This window comes from Mycetomoellerius zeteki, unplaced genomic scaffold, assembly GCF_001594055.1.
Source record: "Mycetomoellerius zeteki isolate Tzet28-1 unplaced genomic scaffold, Tzet1.0 scaffold91, whole genome shotgun sequence".
Lineage (NCBI taxonomy): Eukaryota > Metazoa > Arthropoda > Insecta > Hymenoptera > Formicidae > Mycetomoellerius > Mycetomoellerius zeteki.
The window spans coordinates 343,207-362,943 of NW_017257947.1; the positions used below are offsets into that span (position 1 = coordinate 343,207).

Consider the following 19,737-nt stretch of genomic DNA (forward strand, 5'->3'; position numbering starts at 1 on the left):
CCAAAGGTCCCGGGAAACGTCCGAACAATGAGCGTCGACAGTCGAGACTGACGGAAAATTAAATCTTAATAAATTATAAAAGAGACGTCGTTTCTTTTTCGAACGTTCGGAAAGGATGCGTAGGATCGGTTGAACGTACTTTCTCTCTCCCGCTTTTAGGCTCCTCGAGCGCATTCAACATTTTTACAGCTCTCGCGGCCGGACTCGGCTCGCGGCGGCTACGCGCATTTTCGTCTCATGAACTGATTACGGCGGGGTAGAGTGCGCCGGCGGAGGGAGGGAAGGGGGAGGGAGGGAGGGAGGGAGAGGGATAGAGATAGAGAGAGAGAGAGAGAGAAAGAAAGAAAGAAAGAGAGTGTGGCAGAGGGAAGAGACCAAGATTGCGGGGTACACGGGGAGAGAAACAGCCGCCGCGGCCGCAAGCATCAACCTCTCCCACCATGGCGCCCGTGGCCGGTTCTCTCGTTCTCGCGCGCCTTCAACTCTCACGCTCTCTCTCTGCGTACGCACTATTTTTTAGTCCGCACTTATTACGACAGATGTCTCATGCTCCGATAAAGAATAACGGCGGGCAAAGCGGGAGCCTTCCCCCCGCATGCTAGTCCTAACCAGGCTCGGGAACAGCAGCCCGTACTTGGTGCTTCGTCGGCTCGTCGTGTCACTGTAACGCGCCGGTTTACGTTACGCACGTCTCTCCTTTTTTTCTTCCGGCTCCTCGTTCCCTCTGTTTCCCTCTCTCATTCTTTCCTTCTCTTTTCTCTCTCTCTCTCTCTTTCTCTCTCTCTCTCTCTCTCTTTCTTTCCAGTCCTCCCTTTTTACCGTTTTTCAATTCGCCGCCACGCTTTTCGAGCCGTTCTCGAGCCGGTCACTGCCGTCGCGAATCGGCAGTTACTCCCCGCCGCGTGCAATGTCGCGACAGTGATTATGTCTATCGTGCCCTCGTCCATCCGACCTCGAACTTGCACCGAGGATCGCTGTTTCGGTCGCGGGGTGTAAGGACGGAACGTGCTTACTCCTTCCTTCGCCAAGTTTGTGCTGGCACACGTGGTAGGTACGTTTATCCCAGTCCGAACGTCTCGTGCCGTCTCGATCGTTATCGTTTCGCGGTCACATTTCGTATTTCGCGGTCGAAACGAGGCCGGCGGTCGGAAGAGACGGAGAAAGAGACAGAGTGAGAGTAAGAGGAGAAAGAATCCTTCGTCGCCGCTCGCAGACGTCTGTCTCGCTTCTCGCTTTCGGTCGTTTCCCGTGAGTCTCGCGCGTGTTCTTTTCGTGAGTGCGGCGATTTTCGGTCCTCGTTTACGCTCCTCGCACCGAGAGAGAGAGAGAGAGAGAGAGAGAGAGAGAGAGAGAGAGAGAGAGAGAGACAGCCGGATGAAGTTCCGCTTTTTCGACAATCGCGGTATGTGCAGCTCGTGGCAACGTGCGCGTATACGAATGTGGGTATGTGGCGTGCGCGCGCGTGTTTGTGCGTATGCGTATATGCATGGGGTGTATGTGTGTGTACCTTAGGCTGAGAGAAAGAGAGAGTATATGTCTGCGCGCACGTTGAGTGCATCACGCGCGCGACTGAGCGAGAGGGAGGGTGGATGCATGCGTACGCACATGTGCACGGTGTGCATCACCATCACCGCCAGTAATGAGGGGGTAAATCGGTTTGGACGCGCGCTACTTTGTTTCTTTTTCTCTCTCTCTTTCTCTCTTTCTCTCTCCCTCCCACACGTAAGATCCTCGCAGAACACGCAGAGAAAGAAACGGATGGTTTTCAGACAAACGGCGCGGCGATAACGAGGGCACCGCCGGGATTCAGTCAATTGGTACCGCGCGTCGTCGGTGAACGATGATATTTAACTGCGACCCGCGTGCTACACAGTGACAGCCGGTGTGGAGGAAAAGGGACCGGAAGACAGTCAGACCGCAGACGGAACCAGAAGTTGGAGGATGGTGGTTTGAAATCGGCGAGACGACACCGGGAAGGCGACGCACGTGAGAGCGACTCTCTGACAGATCCCCCACAAGGTAATTAACTCGCGACTGCATTCGGGCGCATCGCTCTAGAATAAATCTCGCCTCGTTAGAGCCGTTCGCACAACAGCAATTTACTGCACTAACGACAACTCTATACATCATGGAAATTGGAGGTAATCGTTCTCGTTCGGATTTCTTAGATCGCACCTTCGTCCAATTACGTTCGCTCCGCGATTTTTCATATATCTCGTGCGTTATTTTTATTCGGTTACTTATTATCGCTTTGAAGAATTGTGACAATCCATTTCTTCTCCTTTTCTCGCGCTAATTGGACAACCAAGCGAATTTTTTCCCTGGTAAATTTTTAATTCGAAAGTCGTACAAAAATTGTCCGTATAAAAATGATTGATAAAGCGCGATCCAAGAGCTACTTGAAAATTATATTCTCGAATGTATACTTTAGAATTGGAAATCAATGTATTTCTAAGACGAAATTTTTTTTTTTTATATTTATTCGTGTCAATAGATATATGGCACAGATATAGGATATATTTTTTTTATCTGTAACATGGTAATTGTTTTTGAATTAATCTTAAAGTTTAACGTAACGATCAAAACACGATGTTTAATCGATAGCTTTGATCCGATCCTTTTTCATAACAAAGTAACTATTTCATTATCATTACATCTTCATCAAATAATTATTTCTTCCTTATGTTTCATTGTACTTTACAAGATTCGCAAGACAATAACGTATAATTTCGTGTAAACCTAAACTTCAATGCTAGAAATTTGCGAGAATGTTCTGCCGTTTATTTATTCACGACGATAAAAATTCGACATAACGAGACTCGATTTTCTTACGTAAATAAAAACAGCCGAAATAATGTGTACCGATTTCAATTCTCGGTATTTTAATTTGCATTTGTGTACATATCATTAGCCGCCAGACCTTTCCGATTGATTGAATGAACATAAGGAATGGATTACGGTGCCTCGTGTTTGTCTCTTCTTTCTTTCCGTCTTCATCTTATCGCCCACGCGGCGTCGTCGCTCGCGAAACCTGTCATTGGTTACACACGTCGCGCTATTTTTCATTCTTCATTTCCTTTCCTCCTCGGTCTCGCTCGTGCACCACTCGTCTTCTAAACGTACATTATCGATTAGAGATGTGCCCCCAAGTATGAAAAAAAGTCTCCTTCCCCATTCGCCTTCACGTCAAATCTTCCGTCCATCTTCCTCTCGCGGTCCGCGTGTCATTCAATCGTACTCGTCTCTCTTTCTCTCGCTCTCCCTCTTCCTTTTTCGCGCTTATCCTTTCTCGGTATCCTCCGTATTTCTCCGCGCCCCGACGAGGTGCGGCGCGACGCGGCGCGGCGCAAGACGCGTGTTTTCTCTCCCTCTCGCGACTTGTTCCTTCTTCCGTCTCGGCTTCCTCCCTCTCGCGAAGAGCACGCGCCCGTTCTCGTATAACGGCGACGATCGCCGGCTTTTCGTACATTTTCGTGCGGCCTCGCGACGTACCGGCCCTGACGTGAAGGAGGCGCAGGGGGGAGGCGCGGCGCCTTCTCCGCGACGGAGTCGCACAGTCGTGACGTGACGTTTTAGGGGTTGGTTGGTTCGCTCGCACACGGCATGCGACGGGGAAGGAGCCTGCTGCGGTGACTGCTCGCTCGCGTCGCCCTCAGTCAAGGTGCAGAAGATTTCGCGCGTGTCGTCGTCGTCGTCGTCGCTGCCGCCTCCGCCGTGTCCTCGTCCTCGTCGTCGTCGCCACCGCCACTGCCGCCGTGTTGTACCGGTGATTCTCTCCGGTCGTTTCTCTCTTTGATCGCGCGATCTTTTCTTATTAAGTCGCACCATATAACCTGCCGAACGCGCGACGATCCGGGTATCCGGATTTACGCGGATGAAACACGGATTTCGCGCGCGCGGCAAACGCGAAAGTCGCGGCGCGCTCGATCATCTTTCTCGTTCTCTCCGTCCCGCCTCTGTCTCCGCCTATCTCTCTCTCCGTCTCGCGCGCGCACTGCGCCGTCCTCGTTCGATCGCGATCACTTTCGGTGTGGCCGACAGTTCGGGCGGCGGCGGTAGCGTGGGGGCGGTGGTGGTGGTTGGTGCGCGCGATGAGAGGGAGCGGAGGGGTAGGAGGATGATCCACGCGCAGGAAGGAAGGAACGACAAAATCGTTTAGTATTTATTTGAAAGTGTATTTACTGATATCCTCGCACCCTTGTTCGCTCGCTCGCGCAAAACGTTCGCTTCGTTTTTTTTTCGCGGACAACGGGGATTCACGGCCGAGAATTCCTCTCTATTCCATTTAACGTACGTGTCGATCACGCGGATGTCACGGCGGGATCGTTCGGATCGATCGCGATCTCTCGGACGGAACTTGCGTCTCGACACGAAAGGAATCACCGTGCGAATGCGTGAACGATTTTTTTCGTCGCGTGTGTCTAGTGTTATACTTCACTTCTCCTTTCGCCCGGAGAAACACGCAAGCCCGCTGACTGCCCGCACGCACGCACTCACTCACTCACTCACTCACTCACTCACTCACTCACTCACTCACGCACGCACTCACTCACTCACTCACTCACTCACTCGCTCACTCACTCACTCGCTCGCTCACTCACTCACTCACTCACTCACTCACTCACTCACTCACTCACTCACGCACTCACGCACTCACTCGCACTCACTCACTCACTCACTCACTTACTCACTCACTCACTCACTCACTCATTCACGCATGCATACGCGCACGCACGCACGCACGCACGCACGCACGCACGCACGCACGCACGCACGCACGCACGCACGCACGCACGCACGCACGCACGCACGCACGCACGCACGCACGCACGCACGCACGCACGCACGCACGCACGCACGCACGCACGCACGCACGCACGCACGCACGCACGCACGCACGCACGCACGCACGCACGCACGCACGCACGCACGCACGCACGCACGCACGCAGTGTCGCCCCATCGTCGTCGTGTTCGGTTCATTGTTTCGGTCATTAGCTTACGCGGCATGACGGCTGATAGGTGTTACCTCGCGATAACGCGTTCGCACTTGGCAAACTGTGATTCCCGTTGCCGGCCGAGCGTGCCTTAGAAACTGTACACATCGTACGAGAGTACAACTTAGTGTATGTGTGTAGTGAAGGTATTGTATTGGGAGAGATCTCGATCCGTCGATCGCGCATGTGTTGTGTGTGTATGTGTGTGTGTGTGTGTGTGTGTGTGTGTCTCTTTCTCAGCCGACCGGCATTTCGCCGGGAGTGTGGTATATATAACGTGTGACACATGCTAATTTTCGAAACTCACAGATTTCCCGCTCGCGTAATCTCCCCGCGGTCATCTCGTGGACCGACTGTGCGCGCGCGAAATTGTGCAAATAGTAACTGCGTTGCTCGTGCCGGCGATACCGCCGGCAACAGAGCGCGCGAGAGTGGCCGATAGCCCGAAATTTGTTGCTTTTCTTTTTTTTTTTTTGGCTCCACCAGTCGAATCATACGAGACGACCTTTTTTTGTGTGTTATCAAACAATGTACCCTGGCGAAGTTATCTCGCGGATTCGTCACACATAAATTTAGCAGAACGAGATAGCGCGACCCTAGATATATAGAAACTCAAAGTGAGCAGTTTCTACATCGGTATGCGATTTAAAGGGAAGGAGATACACAAGCGTTTCTCACTTGTCGAGTCACTTTTCTTTGCGCAGCATCGTTTCGTATTTCACTTATCTCCTTTTGTCATGCAATGGGAAAAATGCGAAACCGGAAACGATTGAAATTCAAAATTTTATAACAGAGTTCCAATACACGTACGGTACTTGATGGTGTAAATGGATTTGCGAATCTGTTATGCAGATTTTGTTATTATTTGTCGAAGCGGCAAAATGTAGCGACGACGATAGTTATCGGTTCCAATTTCGCTAATAAACCTTTGTGCGTTGAAAAGCGTCAAAACAAACGTCTTTCGCTGTGAAACTCGTTGAACGTCCCTCGGCTTTTTTTTCTCAACGCGCTGGCACACTCGCGCGAGAAAACAAGCTCTGTAAATTTGTTTTAAGATCTTTCGTTTTTTTTTTATCATTACGCTAAGATAACACTATCAGCGCACATTTAGTGCTCCCGCTTTTATAAGTAGCGGAGAATTATTTAATCAACGTGCTGAATTGGCTCCAGCTTGACGACCTAATTTTCCCGTATGGCAAAGCGGCGAATTGCATACGGTGCTTCTCTCTCTTAGGCTTTATTCTCGCGATCACACCGTCCCTCACCTCCTCTTTCTGCGCAATTGGGCAAATAAAACGCATGTCTCTCCTTCTCGCGCCGCGGTAAGTTTTATCTATACGCCATTTCTCCATTTCTTCGATAGAATCCAATTCATTGTGTCGCTACGCATTACCGATTAATGAACGCGTCTTTCGCAAGAAAGTTTTCGGATTATCACGTATGCGGACATTTTGGAGTAAAGGAACGTGAAAACATCTCACCGTTTCTCGATGTAGTGGACTTTTTGTCGTTTACGTTTCTACGTAAATCATGCGCCTCAACACACACACACACACACACACACACACACACATCTTTTGTTTCTTAAGATTGACTCGAGTCTCAGGAAACTTTGAGCTATCTGTAATAAATTTACTTGTGGCGAATCGATGGCTGACCAGAAAATACTTTTTGTTGCTGATGATTTAATTTTTCTCTGCGCTGCAGAAAAAACTTTAATACCAAATTTTATTATCGTTGTAAAAAATGACGCAAGTTGAGTAGATAGTATAAGTTAAATTAAATATGCATGACGCAATATAAACATAAATTCTCATGCATCTAACTGTTGTGTGTTATTTTTTTCTTTTTCAACGTTCTCTTTTTATAGTCAATCTCCGGGGTTTATCAGGAATATTGTCGTACACATGCAATTGCGATTTGCTATCAGTATCGAATGTGTATACACGTTGCAATTGTGTTTTCGAATGTCGAAATTGGACTTATCTAAAATTATCAGTTTGCAAGCTTATCGGCGCGAGTCGTGCCCTAGGAACGGCTTGTAGTCGAAAATCTTAATTATGCGAGCGCGCGCGCGCACCCGTCACGTTAGTTTAAGCGGCGCAGCCGATCGGGCATCGCGTTTAGATCTTAAGTGACGGTTGTGTCGTCCAGTCGGTGGCAGCAAGGCGTTACTTTTAATTGCAGGTGAATAGACACAACGATGGTAGATACACAACATTTTTGTCTGCGATGGAACAATTACCAGAGCAGCATAACCTCGGCGTTTGAAAATCTGCGGGACGATGAGGACTTCGTGGACGTGACGCTGGCCTGCGACGGCAAGAGCCTGAAAGCGCATCGCGTCGTTCTCTCTGCCTGTAGTCCGTACTTCAGAGAATTGCTCAAGGTAAGATTCACCTCTCCCCCACCGTCTCCCTTATTCCCGCCTTTAATGCCAGCGAAGACCTTCCGGTTCACGATTCACGTGAATTTCGGAGCGGATTTGCTTGCAAGTAGATAAAATCAATTTAAAAGTCTTAGGACCATTTCTATCAATATATAGATCAACTTTAATTTAGATTTCATTTACTTTTTATGTTTTCCTGATTCTTACAACTAAAAGAAGATAATAAAAAGTGAGCTAAATCGAGATTAAAGTAAATCTACAGTAGAAATGAATATTAGAAAGAATTCATTCGTCATCGCCTAATGATTATGCGCAATGAACGTTGCACCGTTTCAGAGCACACCGTGCAAACACCCAGTGATAGTGCTCCAGGATGTAGCGTTCAGCGACTTGCATGCCTTAGTGGAGTTTATATATCATGGCGAAGTAAACGTGCATCAACGTTCTCTCAGTAGTTTTCTGAAGACGGCGGAGGTCCTCAGGGTATCGGGCCTCACGCAACAGACCGACCAAACCGACAGAGATGAGGTACGTTTTTTTTCGAATGCAATTATGGGGTAGGGGGGGGGGTTAAGGGAAACTGAAAGCGGAGTAATTCCGGTGAGTTTCGGACTTTGATGCTGCAGGCACGTGAGAACGTTGTGCTCGCTGCGTTTACGAGTGACAATGGAGATGCAACAGCTGGCGTAAGATTCTATCTTCGTTCCAATTTTCTTGACCGTGTCTGTAGCACATTTGAAATTGAGCACACCGTAATTACGTACGGTTTGGTAAAAACGCGTGTAAACGCGCGTTTGACGCGCGCGCGCGTATGAGTGAGTGTCTGCACGCCTCGCGTGCGCGATACAAACACGGGTATTTGACCACATAACGTCATGTAGCTCGCGCATATCTTTCGAAAGCTCCAGTGTACCTTGCACGTTATCGCCGTTAGACGCCGTTACTTCGGCGCCTCTTCCCCCTCATTATCTCGATATTGAGCACGTCTATCTTGATTCCAATTGTCATAGGTCAAGCAAATAAAGATAAAGCGGCTTGCACTATAAATCGAAAATCGGATATTCACCGTAAATGTAAAGTATCGAATATCGATGTGGCGTCGCAACGTCGCGAGACTCTTCAATTTGCTGGCCGCACACTCAGCCGAACTATCATTTTCGGCGGAACGATTTATCGATCGATTAAACGACAAATTCGGCTCGCGTATCGCGATGGTCTCAATAATTATAGCCGATCCGAGAGCTAGGGTGTAGGAGTGGCGTGTGCGTGCGTGTTTATGTACCGTAGTCTGTATAATTAATACCATTGCCGTTTCGTTTTTGTTTCCAGCTGTCGCATGTCCGCGCGTTGGCGGCCGGCGGCAATCACCTGCCGTTCCACGAGAAGTCGGAGGAGACTTTCCCTCGCGGCGGCGGCGGCTCGCCTACGCCTGTGACCCCGACGCCGACCACAGTGCAGCAACTCCTGCGCCGTGCCCAGATACGTCGAAACGAGAGACGCACCCCGGATCCGCACGATGAGTCGGCGAAGAGACCGCGGGTGCCGTCGCCGCCGCTCAACAACAACGACGCTACGCCGACGGACTTCTCGATGGTCAAGAACAACCACCTGTCGACGAAGGTGGAGGGCAACGGGGTGCACGACGAGAACAGCCTCGTCGAGGAGAATATAAAGTGCGAGCCATTGGAGTTGACCGGCGGTAACGGCGGCGGCAACGCCGGCAACGAGGACTCGTCGGATTCCGGCGCCGCGGCGTCGGACCGGCCGCCCGCGTCCGCGAGCAGCAACGAGCACGAGCCCGAACCGGAGCACACGTCCGCGCAGAATTTCCTGCCGGAGAGCAAGCTCTTCACCTCGACGCCTGGCAGCTTCAACTTTAGTATGGCGGCGCTCACCACCGACCACACGCCGTTGTCAGGTACGTGAAGGGACGCCAGACCCCAAGGCGGGCCTGTACGCACAGACCAATTCGCGGCCCTTCCGAGGGCCGCGCTCACCCTTTGACCCTTAAGTGCACCAATGATTGCTTGATTTATATTAATCCTGGACTATCTTTTTTTTCTACCCAATCTGAGGTAGATCTCGTGAATAAGAAGGATCGAATCTAAATTTTTTGGAAAATGCAATTACGTGTCGTTGTATGTATTTATCGTTATATGTATGTTTTAATCTTCTGCACTTAAGGGTTGATCGTACGCGATTGATCGTCGCTCCAGCGCACACGGTTTCTCCGTGACTGTCCGATCGCGGTATTTCTCACTATGTGCACGTTTGTAGAATTAAAAGTCACGGTTCGAATCGAATGTTGACTACTGCCAACACTGCCTGAGTTAGTTTCGTTTTGCCTTTTAAGAAAGATATATTCGGTTGTTTTCGTTGGCTTGATTGGTAGACTTTTTTTGTTTGAGCACGCATCGTCTGTGCGACTGGAGTCTTCGGCTCTTGGCGTAGCTTCTGCTTTCGCGCGGTTAAGTTTTGTTCGCACCACCCTCGTCTGCACCACTATGCGTTTTTCGTTTTTAATTGCGAAATTGCGTACAGGCCATTGTTGAGTTTCTATGCGCGATAGCATTGCCGTTGCTACGTGTGACGATAGTGAAATTTCCAGGGTTGGGCCATGGCTTGCAGACACCGGATCTAGCGGGCACTTCGCAAGGTAAGGAACTTGAATCTTTTTTTTAGCTCTCTGCCCTTTTGAAATCATTAGAATTGCTTGATCGATCGCTGAAATCGAGGTAATCGATATCACGCTCCCGCTGTATATGTGGCACTCGTTAACACGCGCGCGCCCGTAGAAACGTGCGTTCAATGTGCGTTCTTTTGATTTTTTTAAGGGCACTCTGCGCTACTTTATTATTCTTCCACTGACAGTCGATACATCGCGACAGACCTCGATCGTACGCGATGTAGCGGTTCGCTCTAATAAAAGTAACTAAAAGGACTTGTGCAGTTATATCAAACTAACCACAAATCACAAATTATAAGAATGAAAATGTTTACTGGTTGCGGTGAAAGAGCACTACTATCTGCTTGGAAGATTATTAAATCTTTTCTAATTGGCATGCGTTCCAAAATCATCGATATCATCATTACTATACGGCACCATTTACGAATCGCCTACATTTTGCATATCATAAAAATCATATACTATGCGGAGCACGTGCTACGCGCTCCACGGCTTCGAGCGAGATACGGCCGAGCTCGGTAATCGTAATCTTACAGCCGAGCTCGAAAACGTAATTCTCGGAATTTCGCCAACTTCTCCCTGTCGTATCGTTCTTGCAAAATTTGGCATACAGGCACGCTTGCCGATTGTAACTTACGCTCGTTAACCGATACGTCGATACGCTCAAATACATAAATATGAATTGCGATTGAATTCGTTATGACGTTTATCTAGATTCTGTATAAAAGATGAATCCGCGCGCTGGCACGTTTCACAAGTGCTTTATTATGTTATGTATCGAAAACGTTATATACCACGTTGCGTTTGATATGTTAATATAAATATATCTATATACTTTGCAGATATTATATAAAAGTAATTACTTTTACTTGTAAATTTTATACGTTCAATAAAAATGTAGATATAATATCGATATTTATCTATTTATGTTTCAAATCGCTCCCTTATTTCAAAAGTGACACAACTAAAAAAACGTGATTTTCGAGTTATTACTATGAATGAGATAAGTAAACGTTACTCTATCAATCATCAAAAGTGAACTAATTTAACTTCATAAAAAAAAACTTCAAATAGAGTGTGTGTGTGTGTGTGTGTACAACTAAAAAAAGTGGTTTACAAAAAAAAATCGTCAAAATAATCACAACACAAAAAACGTTCTTTTTTTAAGGTTTGTGAAACGGAACTGATAAAAATGACATTTGATTATATTAGAATATACATGTTCTTTTCGCCGATACTATTTCATCAATCAATAATTTTTTTCAAATTGAAAAATAGTCTCTTTTTCTCTGGAAAACTTAATTTTTTATCACTTTTGAAGTAAGGAAGCGATATGAGTGTAAGATATTTCGGGAGAAATATGCAGAATTTAAAAATCAGATCGTTTCAAATAAAGTATTTGTAATATAGGGCCAAAAGTTACAAGCATCTGAATAGAGTAGAACACCTACATCAAGAATATATCAATTATATTACTATCATTGACATATGGCGTTTTCATATTGTTGTTATTACTAGAAGATTTTCGAATAACTAATTTTTAATCGTGACTGTAATCTTTGAGAGAAATATGTTTTTCAGATACATATCGAAACTATCATACTTGCCAAAAAGTTTTTCTACAAAACAATTTTGACTTACATTGAACGAGGTATCTAAAAATCATACATGTAAATATTGTAAAAGAGTTAAGTTGTTCACTCAGAGAAATTTCTTTCCGAGACACCTTGTATACCTGCTAATTTTTTTTTCGTTTTTTTTTTCTGTAATCGAGGCAATTGAATGAAGAGCGTAGTTACGTGGGCAGAGCGACGCCTTTGAGCTAACGACAATTTTATCGACTCGCGCGAAAAATTCACGCTGGCCGCAGCAGATATATTCGCTCCAACATCGAACCGCCGTTATTACCATCAGCATAACAATGTATACACGAACGCAATTGACGTAAAAAGAAATTGAATGAAATGTACCAGAGTTTGGCATCACTGTGCAATATTCGTGCCGCGCCCGCGAGATCATCACCCCGGTTTGTGCGATACCCCGAGAGGGTGCATCGTCGGGCCTAAAAGGAAGGAAGGAGACCAACGACGCGCCCTCGACGTTTATGTATACGTATCGCATCTGCCAGTTTCCCGATCAGGTGTTGAATGATCAACGCCGATGCTTTGAGTGTCGTTGACATAAGTGTTGCTGATTTCTCGATAATCGATCGTTGAAGTGCTTGTATCGCTCGATTGAACGGGTTGGGCTGCGTATCGATGTGTTGTTAACGTTGTCTGTCCTCCCCATGTTAACGTTTTGCAATATAAAATCAATATACGCGACATGATATCGCCGATACGGTGCCGTGACGATTATCACATACGTAGGTATGATGAAGGAAAGAAAAGAGAAAAGAAGGAATACACAATATGACTGCGATCGATAATGCGCCGGAAATTATGTCTCGTAATTTTGATTTTCGGAATTTTCCCTGATCTTTCGTATACATACATATACATATATCGTAAAAGAGGATGTGATAGGTCTAATCATTTGCTTTTTTCTGTATTTGCAAAACGATGCACTCTTAACCATCCGGAGCTGACGTTAAATTTTGTAACAGGCTTTGTTGACGTTAAATTTTGTAACAGGCTTTGTTGACAGGTCTGTAAAGCCCGATTTACATACGACAAAGAGCGCAGGTCGCAGATCGCAAGTGAAACGTATTTCAGATTGTAAAGGTCCAGCTACAATATAATTAGCAGTAGGCAGTAATGTAGTAAGACGCAAGCAGTAGCACAATTTCTACAACCACGTCTGTCTACAATGAAGACAACGTAGCGGCAGCTACGACATAAAGTCAATCAGAAAATACACTGTTTGAGGTTACATGCAAAATAGTGATCGAGTTTTCTCGGCAGTTGCAACAGTTATAAATTCACTGATTCACTGATAATACTGAAAATCGTCGTCAAACACAGCCTCAAAATGACGCAAGACGCTTGTCGTAAGCCGTAGGCAGTACCGAAATGGAAATGGTTCATTTCGCTTATGACTACAGTTGCGACCTACTAAACCGGAAATATGTTTCTTACGACTGTTACGGCCTAAAATTCTTCATTGTAGCTGGACCTTAATAGATCGCAGTCCGCAATACGTAGGACGCAAGACGCAGAATGCGAAAGTTGAAGTTCACCCAACTTCCCGCGTCTTACGTTCTGCATCCTACATACCTATTATAATTAAAATACGATATATAATTAAAATAGATTAGTTTCTAGTTTTGCGACCTGCGACCCGCGTTCTGCGTCTCATATAAATTGGGCTTAAGACCTATTTAATTTATATTGACTAAAAGGTATTAATTAATTTGAGGGAATCAAAATGGCATAACTCGTACATTGGGAAAAATTTCTGGTTAAAAATGAACCAGAAGATTGTGATATGTCATATCAGTCAGACTTCTAATTATCTCAATTAGAATTATAGAATTATAATAGATCATCCAGAAAATTTTAATTTGTCCATTTTCAACCAGAGAGAATTTCAATTAATGCAACCAGACTTTCCAGTGTATGAAAAAATGTGTGTGTGTGTGTGTGTGTGTGTGTGTGTGTGTGTGTGTGTGCGTACGCGCGCGTGCGTGCGTGCGTGTGTGTGTGTGTGTATGTGAATACTAAATTTATTTTAATAACAATGATTCAAATTTATAGATGTAACATATACATACGGTATACCGGTCAAAATTATATCACCTTTCGATTTTTTTAGTATAACTTTTGTCAAAGTGAAAAATTAGTAAAAAATTAAAAAATCATGGTGTACATTGTCAAAAATCTCATTATACTTTACGTACAAGATACACCTGCCACCAAGTGGCTGTATAAATTTGAGCGCATTCGATTCACTTTGACAAAAGTTATGCTAAAAAAAAATCGAAAGGTGATATAATTCGGACCGGTACTGTATATAACATCTAAAGAATATAGAATTTAGTAGATCTAATAGACCACCATCAATTCCTCTGCAGGGACATAATTGAATAGGTTCAATAGACCCCATCGTCAACTCCGGAGGGTTAACAATGAAATTATCTATAACGTTTAATTAAGTGAAAAGTGGAAAAAAAGACACGAGAGAGAATTAGGATGTCAAGTTATAGCGTTACGATATTACAAGTTTTAACTACTACAAAACGTTAGACGAGAAATGAGAGTACCTATAACGATCTATATCGAGAATCATCGCACTATAAGCGACGTGCGTCGAGAGACGGAGCTGGCTGCTCACGTCGACGTAATGGCGCGATTACATCGTTTAAGGTGATATAGGAGTCGCCCTCTCCGCTAATGGTGAATAATTACGGGAACGAAGAACGACGTACTTGAGCGTGCGTGACCTTCCACAAACGGATTTCGGCGACACCACCGTATTGAATGCGCGCGCGCGCGTTTACATGCAAGTGTGCGTCGAGAGACCGCGTGTTCACCGGGAAAAGAATAAGAAATATATCGGATCGCGATCGCGCGCATATGCGTGTGTACATGGAGTATGTGCGCATAGGCTTTTCACGGTTTCGGCCGAGTCTCAGCTGGTAAGAATGTTCGCCGAGCATTCGTCATCGGCCGTGATGAGAAACCGTGACTGGCTGGGTTTTGTTTTTTTTTTTTTTTTTTCGTCAGAGAGATTGCGTCTTTTTCGTTAGTATCTATCCTTGGGGAGAGAAGAAACTAATATGGGAGAGGGAGGGGAGAAGAAAACTTTGGTAAATTTGTCACAATCAGCGGATCGGTTGATCGGTCGATCGATTGTGTAAATTCAGGTGCGGCCACGCATTGTCGATTAATATTTGAACGGCTGGCTTATACTAGGTTAGTACTGAAAAAGTTTATCGCCAAGGACCGTGAAGCAGGGGGAGAGAAAGAGAGAGAGAGAAAAAGAGAGGAGGGAGAGGAGGATTGGAGACCGCGTCGATAAGGTTGCAGATGTTATCCGCAAAATTCAAGGTCCCTCTATCTCCGACGAGAACGAACGTGGCCAACTAAACATTGGCCTAACTAAAAATACGGCGACCTTGGTACGCCACTCACGTTCCTGCCACTCACTCTCCACGAATCATTAGATCATTAAATTATATCTCGCTGGTTTGCGCATCGACCGAAAGGCAATTGCGATGGCACTCTTTTTGAACTGATAGATTTCTTTTTCTCTCCGTTTTATTTTCTTTCCTTTACTAATTTCGGTAAAGAATGTCTTGCCACGCAGCCGCGCACGGCGTTCGCTGTTGACCGACAGAATTTATGTCGCTTGTAGAGAGAGAAAGAGAGAACTACCTCGGACGCATCTCTTAGATTCGAAAATATTTATAACACTTATAAGATTTTCAAGAGTATTAGCAATCTCTTCGATGCGATGGACACTGTACGAAAACACTGTTTGGAAAACGTGCGCTGCGTTCGCTAATTATGTGTGTTGTATAACTTAGTTTGGAATATTTCAAAATGTCTTGTGGACATATATTAATTTTGACAGTATTTAATAAATTATTTGTCATTATTTGACAACTCCGCGTCTTCTAATCCCATTTATCACCGATTGACTGCAGTCATTTCGTATTCTCTGTCGGAAGGATTTAACGGATTAAATGTGAGTTTGTAGATAAGCCAGTAGATTCTTCGAAAATGATGTAATTTTTGGTAGACGATGCTTGTTGCTAAGTAAACGCTAAGCGCGACGGGATCTTAACAACGGAACAAATGACAATGATGCGATCTTTTGGCATTGTTTCAAAAGCTAAACACGATATTTGTGGTGAACTTGATTCTTCTTCTGAAAAAAATGTGATAATAATCAAGTCTAAATGATAATTAGCCTGCGTTCGATTTGGACGCTTTCAGCTCTTCTATTCTTGTTTTACGTTTAATAAACGATAAAGACAGAATGATGATAAGCGCTTAAAATGTGAGTGACAAAAACTGAACGCAGCTTTACTACATTTTCGATGAAATAATTTCAATCTAATATGTTTATTAATATAATCTAATATGTTTATTAATATAATCAAATATGTTTATTAATATAATCAAATCCAACTAAACGCTAATTTTTTCTAATTATTACTACATTTGTTATTATGTTACTATTATCATATTTGATAATATTTACTAATATGGCATCAATTTGCAACCTCCCCGCGGTGTACATCACATAATGCGAATATCGGCGATATATCAACTTTGAAGCTTTATATGGTCAGGAATGGCTCGTGTAAAAAAATAAAAACAGGTCATCTGATGATATTCTGTCATTTGGAAAGTTGTTAGATTCTAGCTCGATCAGACATAACTAGAGAAAATTAGAAAATGTCAAATTTTTTATTTATCCCTATTTTTCAAATTTCTATCGACTCTTGAGCTAATCTTTATTTTTTTATGCATGGGCCTCGTAGATTTTGAATAGCACAATTCAGCACAACTCGTAGAATTCAATTATCTGACACCGTTCGCAATTACACGGGTTTGAAGTTATTCATTCCTAATAATTATGCGGTCTAAAAAATGAAGAAAATCACAAAATTTGAAAAGTACAGGACTATAATAAAAAAAAATTCTTTTTTTTTAAACGCTTCATGCTATTGAGCTGCGGTTTGTACAAATCGGCACAAACGCAGCATAATGCAGCATAATTAAGAAAAATAGAAAATTCAAAAAGTGCAAAAAGAGCCAACTTCACTCACATAAATCTCGAGTACAATTATGACATGCAAGAAACGATGTTTTAATCGAACGTTAAGCGGCGGTGGACGACTGTCTGATTCCAAGGATCTGTGTGTGTTTGGAATGAAAAGTAAAATATATTAACTTCCAAAATAGCAACCATTCAAAGAACGTGACTAAAAAGTTAGTTACAAAAGCCTGGAGAGAGGGCATCAGATTTGCGCATGCATTCTTTTGCTTGATTCTCTCTTGCGGCCGCGTATTCTCGTCTCTCTTGCGAATACTCAATTTATTTCTCGAAAATGCATTTAAACCGCCATACAGTATATTGGCCTTGCGGCGTTCCGATTATTTTCCTTCTTTTCGGTATTCGACAGCGCTCTTTCGTAGAGAAGTGCAGATAGGTGGTAATCTGTCGCGAAGTTTAGTGCGGCACAAAAATATCGATTGCGAGGTTGAATTCGAAGCGTGGTTTATCTTTCTGCGTTTGTGTATCAGGCCGCGTGACGAAATCCCGATGCATCGGTACTAAATAAATATTTGTTCTATCGCTTTTTAGCGCCCCAAAAAGAGAAAGAGAGAAAGAGATAGAAAGGAATGTATTTTTACGTACTTTTTCTTTTTTTCAGATAGCTCAATGCCCCTTATGAATAATCTTAAAGAACGCTCTCGCATTTCAGATGCGATTTGACTTTTTCGGTTCCAAGAGAGTATAATGAACAGAAACGCATATCAATTCACAAGGTGAACCACCGCTTCTTCGAGGCAATAGGTTTTTACTTTTTTGGATTATATTTTTAGCTCGTAACAGGAATATATTTTTTATACCCCGAAATATATTGGTTCTTAGGATTCACTAAAGTTTTTTGTTATTAGTTTTAGAAGTTTTACAATTTTTAATCATACAAAAAATTGTAACACTTGAACTCTTTCTCTCTCTCTCTCTCTCTCTCTTAACATAAATATAATTGGCCTATAAATAAAATAAAATACAAATTGAAACAAGTAATTATTATTTGTGTAGAGTATGTATTTTTCTGTACGTAGAATTGAGAAAGCAACGTGGTAAATCATTTATATGAGTTACACGAGAGCTATCCAAGAAACCTTTCGGCGTTAGAACCCTCCCTCCCTCCGGGTTGAATTCAGAATTCGTTTCGAAATCACCGTCATCAGCTTCATTAATCTTGTTTCCAATTGTTGTTCTCCATAGAATTTCGCGGCCTAGAATACACCGCGTGTACACGTGGCTATTTTGTTGAATTCCAAACGTGTCGAATGTCATGATAAAGCGTTAGTCAGCACCAGCTTTTCCTCTCTTTCCCCTTTTTATCCTTTTTCGCCATCACTCATACAATGCGTTCGCCTTTTAAACTCGTTGCCGATTCGAGGAGGAATTTCGCTTGTTGCGTAATGTCCGAAAGTCACAGATAGAGGTAACGCGAAACCCGGGTATGTCGCCATCTATCGAGGCCGCGAATAAATGGCATGAGAAGTTTTGTCAACTTCTGCCGGGATGACATGAGTCTCTTGTTCATGCTGGTCTGTTTATTCGATACCACAGCTTCTCTCTCTCTCTCTCTCTCTCTCTCCCCCCCCTCTCTCTCTCTTTCTCTCCCTCTCTCTCTCTCCCTCCCTCTCTCTCTCTCTCTCTCTCTCTAATATACCTCGTCCCTCCCCGTACTATCTCCTCCCTTCCCCCCTTTTTGCCGAACCCGTCAGCCACCATCGTTTCGTTGCTGTTTCGGTAGTTGCGATCATGCTGATGTACAGTGGCTCTCATTTTTTTTTTCGCTCGCTTATAAATCTCCCCGTTCGTTCATCCCGCTACGCGTAATATACGTGCGTCACGTGTGGTAAAAAGACAGCCGGTCGGTTTCTTTTTTTTTTTCTTAACGCGACCGCGCCGGAAATGGAATCGTGTGTAACATACGTTGACATTGATAACGGGTTTTCTATGTAACTTGGTTACAAATGATTTACAAGTGATGCGCTTTATATGTTATGCATAATTAATGTCAATAACCGTTTCACGGAGCACACGACACGAGAACGGTTTGATACTTTAAATTATAGAATTGCGCGTAAAAAAGTCGCCAAAAATACGTGTCAAAAATCCAATTTTCATTTTTGACGAGTTTCGATGATTTCGGTCGATATGCGTTATCGAATAATTGAGTTATCATGCGATTTAATCCCTTTCAAACATATTTATATTCCAATATTTCAAATATACATATACAGGAACGCGCGTAAGATTGATTGACAGATTTATGACTTGTTAATTCTGGAAACGTCGGAAATTTCGTATATCGTATTTTCTGCTAATAAATTTTCTCAACAGTTTTTTTTACAACATAAATATTAAAATTATTTAAATTCTCGAAATTATACATAGTAACGTTTTTTTTTTCGAGATGTTAACAAATTTAAGTAATCCGAAAAAGAATCGCGCCATTTACACCGAGATCTATTCGGTCGAGGTGAACACTTGCGAGTTCACAGGACGTTCTTTCCGTGCGAGTTTCTCGGTCCACGTGACCGTCGAGACACCGCGTGCCGCGAGAGAGCCCGGATTAGGGAACCCCTGCTGCGTGGCATTAACGGTACGTATTCTCGGATGGACGCGCGGCGCCCGCCAAGGCCAAACGAAAGTTCGCTCCGAAACCAAATCCGACGGAATTTTTTATCTGTAGTACGTACTTATCGGGGACGCCCAGGTCTAGCTGCTTGTTTTCGTTCGCGCTATTATCGATGATGAACTTGAGGTGACCTCGAAAACTGCGCAACAGCGTAGGCGAGGTGGCGACGGCGCGGGGGAGAGGAGGAGAAGAAGGAGGAGGACGTGACAAGTCGGCTGTGGTAGAGAGAATTCGAGAGACGAGCAGTTAGAGAAATGGCGAGGCAATTCGTGAAGCGGGGGGGGGGGGGGGGGGGGGAGGAAGGCAAGTGACAGAAAGAGAAAAAC

At 44.3% G+C, this 19,737-nt stretch overlaps 1 protein-coding gene across 16 annotated transcripts in view; it reads left to right on the forward strand.

The window, feature by feature from the left end:
• br (broad-complex core protein) overlaps window positions 1–19,737 on the forward strand; it is a 62,598-nt gene that overhangs the window by 16,494 nt on the left and 26,367 nt on the right. For 3 of the 16 annotated variants that reach the window (XM_018460063.1, XM_018460065.1, XM_018460049.1), the window contains exons 1-5: window positions 4,087–4,153; window positions 7,184–7,385; window positions 7,722–7,913; window positions 8,715–9,303; window positions 9,982–10,041. In XM_018460063.1, coding sequence (XP_018315565.1) covers window positions 7,200–7,385; window positions 7,722–7,913; window positions 8,715–9,303; window positions 9,982–10,041 — 1,027 coding nt within the window. In that variant the 5' untranslated portion in view covers window positions 4,087–4,153; window positions 7,184–7,199. Of the gene's footprint in view, window positions 1–611; window positions 664–746; window positions 1,052–1,227; window positions 1,403–1,769; window positions 2,020–3,596; window positions 3,662–4,068; window positions 4,154–5,018; window positions 5,143–7,183; window positions 7,386–7,721; window positions 7,914–8,714; window positions 9,304–9,981; window positions 10,042–19,737 lie in introns of those variants that run through there. The other 13 variants (XM_018460050.1, XM_018460056.1, XM_018460066.1 and 10 more) reach the window with 11 other exon arrangements.